Raw genomic sequence first — 14035 nt, 5'->3', positions numbered from 1 at the left:
GGCAAGGATAGTACACAAGAGGAGTCATAAAGGGACTAGGAATAGCTTTGAACCAGATGTGGTAAACAAAAAAAGAGATAAAGATGGAAAAGCTTCGAGATAATATCTTTATTTTCAAGTTTAGGAATGAAGCATATTTAAAAAGGATACTTACAGGAGGACCCTGGCATTTTAGTCAAGCATTGATTGTGCTCAAAGAACTGGAGGGCATTGGAGAAATTTCGTCACATCTCTTCACAACATTTTGGATACAGATTAAAAATGTTCCTATTAAATGTATGGATAAAGAAATTTTTACGGGAATGGGGAAACTTGTGGATAAGATAGAAGAAGTAGACACTGATGGGGCAGGAGACTGTATGGGACAAGTTATAAGATTGAGAATCTCAATTGATATCACTCAGTCCTTGGAAGAAAATCCTGTTCATTGAATCAGAAGATGGAAATTAAGTTCTAGTTTCAGTGGAGTAGGAAAAACCTCCAGATTTTTGCTACTGTTGTGGGTGTATCAGACATTCATACAAAGAATGTGATAAGTACAAAGGGGAGCCAAATATGGACCATGGTTGAAAGCATTATCTTGGGCGGAAAAGGCAAAAAAGAAGAGAGCAAAAGAACGGTGGAATACAAGAACTAGTAAGGGAGATGAGATGAAAACTCAAGATGATGGTCGAAAGCTCTCAAGATTGCAGCACACTCAGTCACTGTCAAATGAATCTGAAGAATTGGGGCAGTGATCGGTCGAACCGAAGCAAAATAAACCCGACCATAAGACACATCATAGAGGGGGGAACCAAAACTCAGTAGGTCAATAACATTTAACGAAGGAAGCAGAGAGCTCGAGGAAGTAAAAAAGCTTTTGGGGAACAGACATTAGAAGCGGGAAAAACAGTAGGAGCAAAAGAGAGAAATCAGAAAAATCATCCGGAAAATATGTTGGGAAAAGGCAGGAAATGAGGTGAAGGGGTGTGATACTAATTCAAGTGCTTTGGGCCAAGAGATGGGCCAAAATGAAACAGAGGTGGAGGAAATAGATGATCGGCTTATAAAAATACATGTGAAGCCCAAATAAAGGAGATAGAAGACTAGAAGTCACCAAGCAAGACAATGTGAAGACGAATCAAGCTTTAAGAGTGGGAGTCTCAGTAAAAGAGCCCAATAGTGAAATGGGTTGGCCAAGTCCACAATATAAAAGAAGCAAGCAATGTACCTGGAGTAAGAGGGGGGACTCTCCTGTGAGGTGTTATTTGTCTTGGGCATGTACTTCATAGAATTCATTGTAATAATGTAAGTTCCAATTATGTATATCTGATTGTAAATATCAGTGTAATATCTCTGCTACAATAAGCAGTTGTTGTAAATATCTGTGTAATGCAGTAATCTGATGATTAATCAGTTTCAAAAAAAAAAAAATAAAAGAGGGGGAACTCAATATAGCTTGAATTTCCCCCAGGCCAAATTCAAACTGAGATAGGAGACTCCAAACAGTGATGACACGGGAAACGGAAATCTCAACTACAATCGCGGGGAATTCAATAAGCTCAACCAAATAGAGTTTAAGTCATCAAAAATTGAGTATAAAGGTCTTGATCTGGAACATCTACCTCTCAATCCGGAAATGGAACAACGACTGACTTTAAACTTTGATAAAGTGCATGGGACTCGACTAGCTTACAGAATCTGTAAGCTGACTGCAGCATCAGCCGTTGGATGTGGAATGAGAAATTAAACAATAGAAAATGGGATGGTGGGATGATGGGAGATGTTAGGTACTGAATCTGTACCATAGGCAAGTCCAAGTGCATGAAGTGTTACTGAGCCACCAATCACTGGTGTCATTCAAGGCATCTTCTCACCTTGAAATTATCTGTTATATTTTGAAATTGAAATAATTTTTTAAAATAAAATTGTAGAAGGGATAAAAGTTATTTTTATTTATTTATTTTTTTTTTTTTTTGGGGAAAGTTCAAGCTTATGTATATGACAAAACTACAGCTGCAAATTTTTTACATTCTTGGGTCCTGCTTGGTATGGTCAATGGTGGTTGGGTAATTATAGTTGAAAAGCAATAGTATTTAAATGTTTAGCAAACACTTATTTCTATAGTTTGGAAGCTTGGTAGGTTGATTTGATCTATACTTTTATGATGAAAAGCTAATAATACCTTTATAATTTTTTAAAATTATTATTTAAAAATCATATTTAAAAATATATTTTAATAATTTTTATTTTATAGTCATAATTTGTTTTCAATACTAAAACTTTTAAATCACAACATCTTAGGACTCATTTGAGATTACTTTTGGAAGGCTCAAAAGTAATTCTAAAAGGTTAGCTAATTATAGTCTTTGGTAAATTTTTTTAGAAATCGCTTTCGGAAAAATCACACCATTTAATAGTAGATTTTGAAAAATAGTGAAAGAGTTGCTTTTCAAAATGATTTTGAAAATCACTTTTATACTTAATATACTTCCATATATATCCTTATATATATTTAAAAAATGAAAAAATTATCCTTATTAATTAGGAAATAAAATCATTAACTTTAAAGAGATTATTATTGTAAGTTTGTAACCAATTATATTGAGATAACAAAATAAAAAATAAAATTAATAATATAAATATTTATTTTAGTTATCAGTTATTATATGTACACAATAAAAAAATTCTTATATGCATGTTTATAAATGTTTAAATAATTTTTATTCAATATTATATCTAATTCAATCACTTACATTCTTATAGTTGTTTAGCAATAAAACTTACTAAATAAATACGACTCTTTTTAAAACTAACAGCACTTTTATAAATAGATTTTATGAAACGGCTAACTTTTTATTCACAGATGATTATTTCTATAGCCCAGCAATATAGTCCAGCAAACAACAGTTATTTTAAAAGTTATAGCATTACCAAAGTGGCTCAATATCAAATAGGGCTTTAAAATTTTATGAGAAAATCTCATTTCTCAATGTCTCATCATGTGGAAGCAAAAGCCTCGATGATACACAACAATTGACACATCATATTGCATTAGTTATAAATCTTCTTTTCCATTTGTGATCTCATTAATGGTCGCAGGAAAGAATTTCGTATGTTCCAAAGTGAAAGAATAATTTGAGATGAAAGAATGACATAATTATTCCTCTTTTATGACTTGCTTCACAGACGGCACGAGTTTGAAAAAAAGAGAAATATTAGAGAGTTTTAATTAGATTAATAGTTGTCCCTAAGTTTAATTATCCAGCGAGAATGGTTTATTAGAGTTTAATTAGATTAATGGTTTTATTAGGAAATTAAGAGGGTCGTATTAGCGCTTCCCTTGCGACTATTCTATTCTTTCTACAGTTGGAATGAAGCAGTTTTCTTTTGTTTTATTTTTAACACGTGGTTCAATTTCAACGAAATCTAGAAGTCAAACAAATTAGGTGAGCAGTGTAGGAACACCAAGTTTCGGTGGAATCTTTGACAAATTATTGTCTAAAGACCAGTGCTTGGTATTGAAATATCTAAAAATTCTGTTATAGAACATTAATTGATTTATTAGTTGTTGTTATCTGATCAAAATCTCTCCTGTTATGGCATTGTCTTCTTCTTCTCATCCACACAGTTTGAGTTTGATGGATCCTCGAAAAAATAAGTACGATGTTTTTCTTAGTTTCAGCGGAGAAGACACCCGTGGCAACTTTACTAGTCATCTTTTTTCAGCTTTGTCTAAAAAACACATTGAAACTTTCATTGATGATCAGCTTATCAGAGGAGATGAAATTTCACAGTCTCTTCTTGATGCAATTGAGGCATCAACCATTTCGGTCATCATTTTCTCTGAAGGGTATGCTTCTTCCAAATGGTGCCTCGATGAACTTTTAAAGATCATCGACTGCAAGAACAATTCTGGACAGATAGTGATCCCCGTCTTCTATCGCGTTGATCCATCACATGTGAGGAAGCAAATTGGGAGTTTTGGGGATTCAATTTCGAATCTTGAGGAACGATTTCCAGAGAAGATGCAAAGATGGAGGAATGCTTTGACGGAAGCAGCCAATCTCTCTGGCTTTGATTCTCATGTCACTAGGTAATAATGACCTTCTATCTAATTCTTGGTATTTATCTAGTACAAGTAAGATATAACATTATAAAAATGAGTTTAAATATTTATCAATAATATATTAATTAAATCAATTTTTTCAGGATTAGGTTATTATGTTGAAAATTTAATTTTCCCATTATTTTATTTGATGAAACTGTTTCACATTAAATTAGCTGTTTTCTATTGCAACTGATGAAAAACATACGATTATCTGACCTGGTTTACATATATAATTTGAACTTAGTTACTGTTATGTTTTCTCTAGGCCAGAATCTAAACTTATTGAGGAAATTGTCGGTGAAGTTTTGAAGAGGTTAGATGACACTTTTCAAAGTGATAACAAAGATTTGGTTGGAGTGGAATGTAGAATTAACGAAATTGAATTATTATTACGCACCGGGTCTGCGGGTGTTTGCAAATTAGGGATTTGGGGCATCGGTGGTATCGGCAAGACAACTATCGCTGGTGCTATTTTTAGCAAAATGTCTAATCATTTTGAAGGCTCTTACTTTGCTCATAATGTTAGAGAAGCGCAAGAAACTGGTGGATTAGCTCACTTGCAACAACAACTTCTTTCAACGTTATTGGATGATAGAAATGTGAAGCACTTTCCATATATCATCCTCAACTTTCAAAGCAAAAGGTTTACTCGCAAGAAGGTTCTAATTGTTTTTGATGATGTTACACATTTAAAACAAATAGAATTTTTAATTGGTCGACTTGATTGGTTTGCTTCAGGAAGTCGAATAATAATAACGACAAGAGATAAACAAGTGCTTTCAAATTGTCGGGTCGATCAAATATATGAGGTGAAGGAATTAGTGGATGTTCATGCTCTTAAGCTTTTTAGTCGATGTGCCTTTGGAGGAGCCGATCCTAATGCAAGTTATACAAAGTTGACACATGAGGCTGTAAAATATGCTAAGGGAGTTCCATTGGCTCTTAAAGTTTTGGGTTCCTTTCTATCTGGCAGGAGAAAGGAGGAATGGGAAAGTGCTATGAGGAAACTGGAAATAGTTCCTCATATGGAAATTCAAGAGGTCTTAAAAATAAGCTATGATGCCTTGGATGACCATGAGCAAGATATTTTTTTAGACATTGCATGTTTCTTGTTAGGAGAGGATAGAGATCAAGTAATGATGTTTCTTGGTTCTTGTGGCTTCTTTGCAGAAATAGGATTAAGTGTACTTGTTGATAAGTCTCTCATAACTATAGACGACAACACGATAAGAATGCATGACTTGTTGCGAGATATGGGAAGAGAAGTTGTTAGGAAAGAATCCATTAATCATCCAGGAGAGCGTAGTCGATTGTGGCATCACAAAGATATTTATGAAGTTTTGACAAGAAACACGGTGAGCAATAATAGGTTTTCAAATCTAATATTATACCTCGTGTTTGATTTAGATTAGTATTTTGTCTAAATTTTTGTTTTTGAATACAAATGCAAGTAATACTGCTTAAAATTAATGGAAGAATAATACTAAAATCGTTAAAATAAATAAATCAATCTGTTGCTGTCCCCGTTCAGTTTGTAATTAAAAAAAAAATACACACACACACACACACCCTTACTTAATTTGAAATACAAAATACACAGCAAATTATTGCAATTGTATGGTATAATATGTCATGGAAATGTTGTATATTAATATTGGAATATACATATAAAAAAAATTTGTTGAATTTTCTATTTGGAATATTTGCCAAAAAAAAATATTACACATTGTTCAATATAAAGTAATTTAACATTTCTATTTCAGTTTGTTCCCTTAGAAGTAATTGTTCATTTGTTTGCTCCAATTATATAAATTTAATACCAAAAATATGGTTTTTTTTTTTTTTTTTTATTGATTACTAGGGAACCAAAGCAATCAAGGCCATCTCTTTGGATATGTCTAATGTTAGTAAGGAGATACACATAAATCCCTATACTTTCTCAATGATGCCTGAATTGAGATTCTTAAAATTCTATGGACAAAACAAATGTATGATAACTCATTTTGAGGGTGCGCCCTTTACTGATGTGAGGTATTTCGAGTGGCATAAATCTCCATTGAAATCATTGAATATACATGCGGAGAATCTCGTTTCACTCATATTGCCTGGCAGCAATGTTGGACGACTTTGGGATGATGTTCAGGTAAATATTTATACGAAATTCTTTCAATAATAAATCCTAAATGCAATTATCCTATAATTACCATTTGTCCCTCTCTCTATTTTTTTAACTTTTATTATTATTATTATTATTTTATTTTTTGTTTTGAGGGCAGAATCTTGTTAACTTAAAAGAGATAGACCTCAGTGGCTCCAAGCAGCTAACGAAACTCCCAGACCTCTCACTGGCCCTAAATCTCGAGAGTCTGGATTTATGGGGATGTTCAAGTTTGATGGAGACTCACTCATCTATTCAGTACCTAAATAACCTTGCTTTCCTTTATCTAGTCTCCTGCGAAAGCCTGAGGAGTCTTCCACATACCATTCGTTCGGAATCTCTTTTCGAACTTCGACTTTCCGGTTGCTCAAGTCTGAAGAGGTTTCCAAAGATCTCATCTTGTTTTTTAAAAAATTTAGATTTAGAGAGCTGTGGAATCGAAGAACTACCCTCATCAATCGAGTGCCTATCCAATCTCAGAAGTCTAGATCTTCTCAACTGTACGAGGCTTGAGCATATCACGAGTACTATATTTAAGTTGAAGTCTCTCGAATCAGTTCGTATTTCTAAGTGTTCAAATTTAAAGAAGTTTCCAGAGATCCCGTCTTGTATTATTGGTGAAGCTGTAATTAAGCGACAAGCCTTATCTAAGTTGGAATTGAATAACTGTTCAAGGCTTGAGAGTTTCCCAAGCAGCCTGTGTATGTTCAAATCTCTTACATCTCTTAAAATCAATGACTGCCCAAGGCTTGAGAGATTGCCTGATGAACTTGGAAATTTAAAAGCCTTGGAGGAGCTGGCAGTTGAAGCAACTGCTATAAGAGAAGTGCCAGAAAGCCTTGGTCGGCTGTCCTCGCTAAACATATTGGTTCTAAACAATAACAATTTTCAGAGAATACCAGAAAGCATCAAACATCTTTCAAAGTTGGAATATCTCAACTTAAGCTACTGTGAGAGGCTTCAAACCTTGCCAGAGCTTCCCTGCAATCTATATGATTTGGATGCACATCATTGCGCATCACTGGAAGCATTATCAGGTTTCTCATCAATTTCGTCCAGTTCATTTGTTGACCTGAGGAACTGTTTCAAATTGGACCCGAATGAACTCAGCGAAATTGGCAAAGATTCTCTTCAAAGTGATCACGCAAGGTGGATGAAAAATATGCTGGAGGTGTGTCTCTAACTCACTCAATTTATTCTATTTTCTTTGATTGAAGTTAAAATTATTTTCTTAAAAATTATGATTTTTGTGGTACAGTCACAAAATGATGAATGGATCCGTAGATGTATGTATTTCCCTGGGAATGAAATTCCAAAGTGGTTTAGGTATCAAAGTATGGGATCTTCTGTAACTTTGGCGACGCCGCTAGCAGGTTTCTTCGGTAATAATAAATTAATGGGCTTTTCTTTTTGCGCCATTATAGCATTTCCAGACGATCATCCCAATCATTCTAGTTATTATAGTGTGGAGTGTGAATGGAGAGTCAAATCCGAAGGATGTTATCGACATCTTTGCTCTTGGTATTTTGGGACATTTAGTTATGTTGAGCCAGATCACGTGCTTTTGGGATACTATTTATTCGATCGCGAGGATTTAGGTAAATATTATGATGGGGTTAATGACGCCACTTTGTACATTCTTGGTTTTTTCGGTGAACGTCTGGAGTGCTGCGGAGTGAAAAAAAGTGCGATTCATTTATTGTACGCTGAAGATTCCACAGAATTAACCCAAGAAGAAGAAGAACCGCACCCTAAAAGACTTAAATATTCTTCAACTCGAAGGCAGTTGGCACTCATTGGATAAATTATCATTCGGTAGACCTTGTTTCTTTTGCTTGATATTTTTTTTTTGATCTTTGTTTTCTGGGTCTTGTCTTTTCTTTATGCGTTTATTGGATGGATGATCAATGAATTCAAAATGGTAATTAATTAATAGAGGATTTACACGTGCAGGTTCTATTTGCTTTGTCTTTTGGTATTTAATGGTAATTAACCAATCATTCCATAGGCCTGTTTCTTTTCTCCTAAGCAAGTTGCAGACGCTTGAATCTCTCCCACGAAGCATGTTTAAGTCAAAAGATCTTCAAGATCTTAATCTTTCTCACTGTTTGAATTGAATAGATTTCCGAAGATCTCATCTCTTAATATGAAAACGTTATATTTAGATGGAACTGCAATTGAAGAACTGCCCACATGTATGAGTGTCTTTCTGGACTTGTTGCATTGTCTTATGATCTGTTCAAGGCTTGATCGTCTCCCGAGAAGCATATTTAAGTTGAAATATCTTAAAGATCTAGATCTCTAGGTTTCTAGAGATGTCATCTTGTATATACAATTTTTACATTTAAAAGGAACAACAATCGAAGAGTTGCCTGTATCCATTGAATGTCTCTGCAAACCATTTATCTTTCAAATTGTATAAGTCTTGAGACTCTGCCAAGCAGCCTATATAAGTCGAAATGTCTTCAAGATAGTTATCTCGATGATTGCCCAAATTTACATAGATTTCCAGACGAACTTGGAAGTTTAGAAGCTTTGAAGAGGCTGTATGCTGAAGGAAAATGCAGTGACAGAAGTACCTTGGTATATTATATTTCAAGAGATGCAGAGCTCATGAGAAATTGGGTTCATCATTCCCTATTTGACGGTCTTACCTGAAAGCTTTGTCAATTATCTTTTCTATAAAAGTTGTAACTAGACTAAAACCATTTTGAGAGAATACCAGAAAGCATTATACATCTTTCTTTGTTGGAATGTTCCACTTTATCTATTGCCAGAGGCTTCAATCCTTACCAAACTTTCCATGTAATCCAGTTTCCGTGAAGGCACGCTATTGCACGTCAGTGGAAGCAATATCAGGTTTATCAATAATGACGACAGTAATTTGACTCGGGAGTCGAGTAATTGTTTTAAGTTGAAACGAAATGAGCTCAGAGGAATTGTCAAAGATGATGCACAACAGAAGCTTGGACCATCGTCTATTAGTTTAAGCAGTACTAGTTTTTGGTGAGTTCTTTCTTGAAAGACCTCCGAGACTTACTTATTTCAGAATCTGTTTCATTTGTTATGATATAATTACAGCGCAGATAAGTATAGGCGAAAAGGTGATCTTCGAAGAAAGGAAATGAGGCAGAGCAAGCAGCACTGAACGGGGTAGTAGGTCCTTTTCCTATTGTCAACTATCTTCTTTATGTTATTATTACCGTGCGTTGACTATTGTTCGTTTATGGACAAAGAAATGTTTATTCGCCTATGTCAAGCTACATAATTGCTAATGAATTGGATATCCTCCTACAAATTCGCATGTAAATTTTTAGCTTTTGATAATGTCCAGATATCATATTGAAGAAAAGTGCGGAAATTAATGGATGGAGCTTGTTTTGAATGACAGGACTGGAGACAATTGTGTCTAACATGCTCGAGGTTTACAACAAGATTGAGGCTTACGTTTAGGCATGGAACAGGGTAATGCCATTCAGGCGTGTGACCTCTATTTGTACTCTACATTTCATGATTTTACACTGATGCTAGTCTTGGAACCTTCTTGCAAATGTTTAAATTTAAAATCATGCTTTATTTAGGCTTTTTTAATATTTTTCTGTTAGTATTTTAGTTAGTTTATTTAGTTTTTGATCCAAAATTTATAACATTCTCCATATCCATCATGGTTTAACATCTATCTAGAAAAGCTAGCCTACCATTTGGTGCCAGTTCTGCCGAAGTCTTTTCGATTTTTGGGTGCACAAGTGACCACTATTGAAAGCCTTGAACATCTGCACTTGGACTTTTTTGTCATTGTGCCAGTCAAAGGGTGCGTTTGGGATTGAGGTGCTGTAGCTTTTAAGCTACAGCTGCTGTGAAAAAAAAGCTGTAATTATGAAACAAAAGTTAATAATATATAGTAAATATAAATTTTAAATAATAATTTTGATAAAATTATTAAAGATATAATAAATTTTATATTATACAAGTGAAAAATCATATCAACATAGCTTAAAAGCTACAGCAGCTAGTGTTTACCAAACACTTTAGTGCTGCAGCTTTTAAGCTACAGCTGCCCAACCTCAATCCCAAACGCACCCAAAGTAGGCAAGGCACGGGATGTGTGTGGATGTTTTGACACTAAATTTATGGTTGGATATGCAACCAGAAACCAAGATGGACGATGGAATATAAGCGATGTTTTGGACTTGATAGAGTTTCTGAAAGTGGTCATACAGTGCATCAGAATCTTGAAAAACATGCAAGGTGATTAATTACTAACTCATACACGATTATTTATAGAATTTATTTTTATAATGTCAATATTGTCTAAGCTAATATATATGCTACTATAAATGGACATATATATATATATATATAAACAGGAAAATTTTGTTACCTAACTACTTGAGAATTAAAGCCAGACAAATTGGCTGCTTCCGTCAAACAATTCCTCCACCTTTGCATCTTGCCTGGCTCCCCTTGAAGTTGAAGCTTTGGAAATAAATCCCCAAAAATCCCAATCTGCTTTTTCACGTCTGTTGGATCGACTCAATAAAAAACTGGTATCACAATCTGTCCATAGCCGTTACTTGCATTCGAGGATATTTAAAAGTTCAATGAGACAACATTTGGAAGAAGCATACCCTTCCGAGAAAATGATGACTGAAATGGTTGATGCCTCAAATTCCATCCAGAAGAGACTGTGAAATTTCATCTCCTCTGATGAGCTGGTCATCAATGAAAGTTTCAATGTTCTTTTGACACAAAGCAGAATAAAGATGACTAGTAAAGTTCTCACGGGTGTCCTGTGCTCTGAAACTAAGGAAAACATCATCCTTATTGCTGTTTTGAGGAGGGGAAAATGAAGAAGAAGAAGCCTTTACAAAGACCATTCAATTGACAAGAGATATGTTGATAAGAAAATTTGGAATGTGGAAATAATTGAATGCTTTAGCTACTTGACAAGACCGAAAACGGAAGCTGGAAGCGGAGTTAACTAAAAAGCCCTTTTAACTCTCTTGTAGGACAAGATAGAAAACAGAAAGAAAGTGGAGTTTCCGAGAAATTTTAATGGATTTGAAAACCTTTTAGTTGACTTGGTTGTGTCAAAGCAAACGGTTTAATTTCGATGAGCGTTGAGCTGGTGACGATAGTTTTGTTCTAAGGTAAATTATTCATGTTTTTTGGGAAAAAAATTTAAAAAAAGATTGACCACGACTGCTTGCCGGCTTTAGTTAACTTCAGAAGGAATAGGCAGGCTAGCTAGAAAGGATCAACTAAAGCATGAAAACGTTTGAAACTTGTTACATATTTTGCACCTGTTGGAAAGACTTTGTTTGTAAGTCATTTAACATGAATGAAATAATTTTAAAAGCTTAATTTTTATAAGATAGACGGTTGTATGCTCTTGAATGTACTGGCCACTTGAATTGGAGTAATAACAGGAGGCGAAGGTTGTTGTTTAGTGAGTGATGTTTCTTATTCCTATCCAAATCTTAGGAAACATATACATATACCTACCACAAAATCGGTTAAGGTAGGAACATTAAATCATGCATGACAACAAGATATAGTAGATATTATATAAATGAGCCAAAGAAGTGCAGTTGATCATCAAGATCGCATGCTTCATCACTACTTCTCATTTCTTATTCTTGTCTGTTGTACTTCAGATTTTGTCTGTTCATTCTCTTGCCAAAACTACTTCGACCAAATTAAAATGAACAAGATGTCAAAAGGTCTCTACCCGAAAGCTTCCTATTTTGCACTTCCACTTCTTCATATCAGGCATGTCTCCTCATTTCTTAAATTTTCTTTTTCTATTGTTTACTACATATTTTATCCCTTTTTACTGTGAGTTTAAGCTATAGGTTGAAGGAGGATATATTGATGATGGTAAAGGCCTCAGCAACTGGGATGTTTTCAGCCATATCTCAGGTCATTATTAATTAATTAATAGCAAGCTAAGTTTCCCTGATTCTTAATATAGTGAATACAAGATATTAAGGAGCTACCTTTTTAATTCAACGGTGAGATTATAGAGAGTTCGTATGTGTAAGCAAGACACTTGTTTTCATCTCATACAATGAAAATTGTAATGACTGGAAAGTGATACTGGTGCCATTAATTCCTGCTAGTTTTCATCTTATACAATGAAAATTGTAATGACTGGAAAGTGATACTGGTGCCATTAATTCCCGCTAAAAAATAAGTATCACCGCATTAATTATTAAGTTACTTTTGACGGTTATTTTTCCATCGATAGGACATTACCTTTTCTTTCAAAATGGTGAAGTGATTTGATTTTTACAATCGAAAATAGTCACATTATTGACTAAGATTTTTCAGAAATCAGTAAAGTTGGTAAAAAAGAGATTATTTTTCTAGTAGCGATGTGTGTCTGTGCGTGTATAATATCTATATATATAAATTTAAGGTGGTGTTCGGTTGCAAGAATTGAGAGGAGAGGAAATGAGAGAAGAAGGGAGGAGAATTCAATTAGCTTACCAAACACTAATAAAATACATCTTAGAATCAATAGGGAAAAAAATAAAAATAATTAGATGTGTCATGAAGCAATCCACACACTAGCATGACATTGTCCGTTTTGAACATCACACATCTCATTCATTCTCATGATTTTGTTTTTGATATAAGCCCAGCCTATCCAAAGGAGATCTCCCATTTTGAAATTCATCACTCGCATCCTTATCGAGTGATCTAAGATGCTATAAATCGTTTCAAATGGTAGTTCTGCCCAACTGAAACTGAGGGAACAGTCACACCTAATAAGGACGGGGGAAGTTAGCTCAAAGGAGGATAGATTGTGACATTTCATATCGCTTGAGAAAGATCTCAATGATATAAGCTTAGAAGTTAGAAGGGGTGACCTACCGTAGAATAGCAGAAAAAACTCACATGCGAGCTTCGGCCAATATCAAGAACAAAATCGGGAGGATAATGAACGCGTACATAAAGCACAAAATGGATCACGTGCAAAATTGTTTTAGTTGGTTTTTCCAATGCATCAGATTCATCTTGGTGGTTCAAATTTTAGTTTATGGTGAGTTACGTGTTGATAGGAACGGAGCTGATTTTCGAGGATATTTTGTTCGGAGCTTGATGGACGACCTCGAATGGACGGGTGGCTTCTATCGCGTTTGGACTTTACTACTTTGATGGTCAAAGGCTCAAGCAAACTCCAAACCTTTCTTCTTCGTGGTACAAAAATTTCCACTCAAACAGTACTTCCCATACCGCATAGATTAGAATTGAACATTAAAACTTCTTTGCCAAAAAAATAAGAAAATAGATAAAAGAATCGAATGTAATGTAAAAATGGTATGTCATTATCGTAGAATAGAGGAGTTTAATACAGGTAGCTATCTTCTACAAATTACTAAACATGGATGGGTTACAAAAAATAATTTATCTGGCAATAAATTACAAAACGACAATATGTAAATTAAAATTTTATGGGTTCATGAATATATAGATATTATGTTAATAGAGTTAATGAATGCTAAATTAAATAATAATAAACCTACTCATATGGGTTAGTATAGACTTTTATTTTTTAATTAAAATATGAACTTTTATAATTCTAAAATTTAAAATTTAAATTTTATAAATTTATGTGTTTATTTTTATAAATTTAACGGCGCTACTTTAATAGATCTAGCAGAAGTTTAAGCCCAATTGATCATGAGATACATCCTCCTCTGCTAATAAAAATGTCATCTGTCCATCTTGGTGATGGTGTGGACTTGCCATTGTCATTATCTTACTAATAAAAATGCCAT

General features: G+C 34.2%; 1 protein-coding gene across 1 annotated transcript; it reads left to right on the top strand.

The window, feature by feature from the left end:
• The first annotated feature begins 3579 nt into the window (after positions 1–3579).
• On the top strand, positions 3580–8052 carry LOC18049095 (disease resistance-like protein DSC1). The gene is made up of 5 exons (XM_024187140.1): positions 3580–4075; positions 4356–5445; positions 5952–6233; positions 6367–7419; positions 7507–8052. The coding sequence occupies exons 1-5, from the start codon at positions 3621–3623 to the stop codon at positions 8050–8052; spliced, it is 3426 nt and encodes a 1141-aa protein (XP_024042908.1). The 5' UTR covers positions 3580–3620.
• The last annotated feature ends 5983 nt before the right edge of the window (positions 8053–14035 follow it).

This window comes from Citrus clementina, unplaced genomic scaffold, assembly GCF_000493195.1.
Source record: "Citrus clementina cultivar Clemenules unplaced genomic scaffold, Citrus_clementina_v1.0 scaffold_3, whole genome shotgun sequence".
In the NCBI taxonomy this organism is placed as follows: Eukaryota; Viridiplantae; Streptophyta; class Magnoliopsida; order Sapindales; family Rutaceae; genus Citrus; species Citrus x clementina.
The sequence above is the reverse complement of the archived record's forward strand: the minus strand, read 5'-3'. Positions and strand labels throughout refer to the sequence as shown.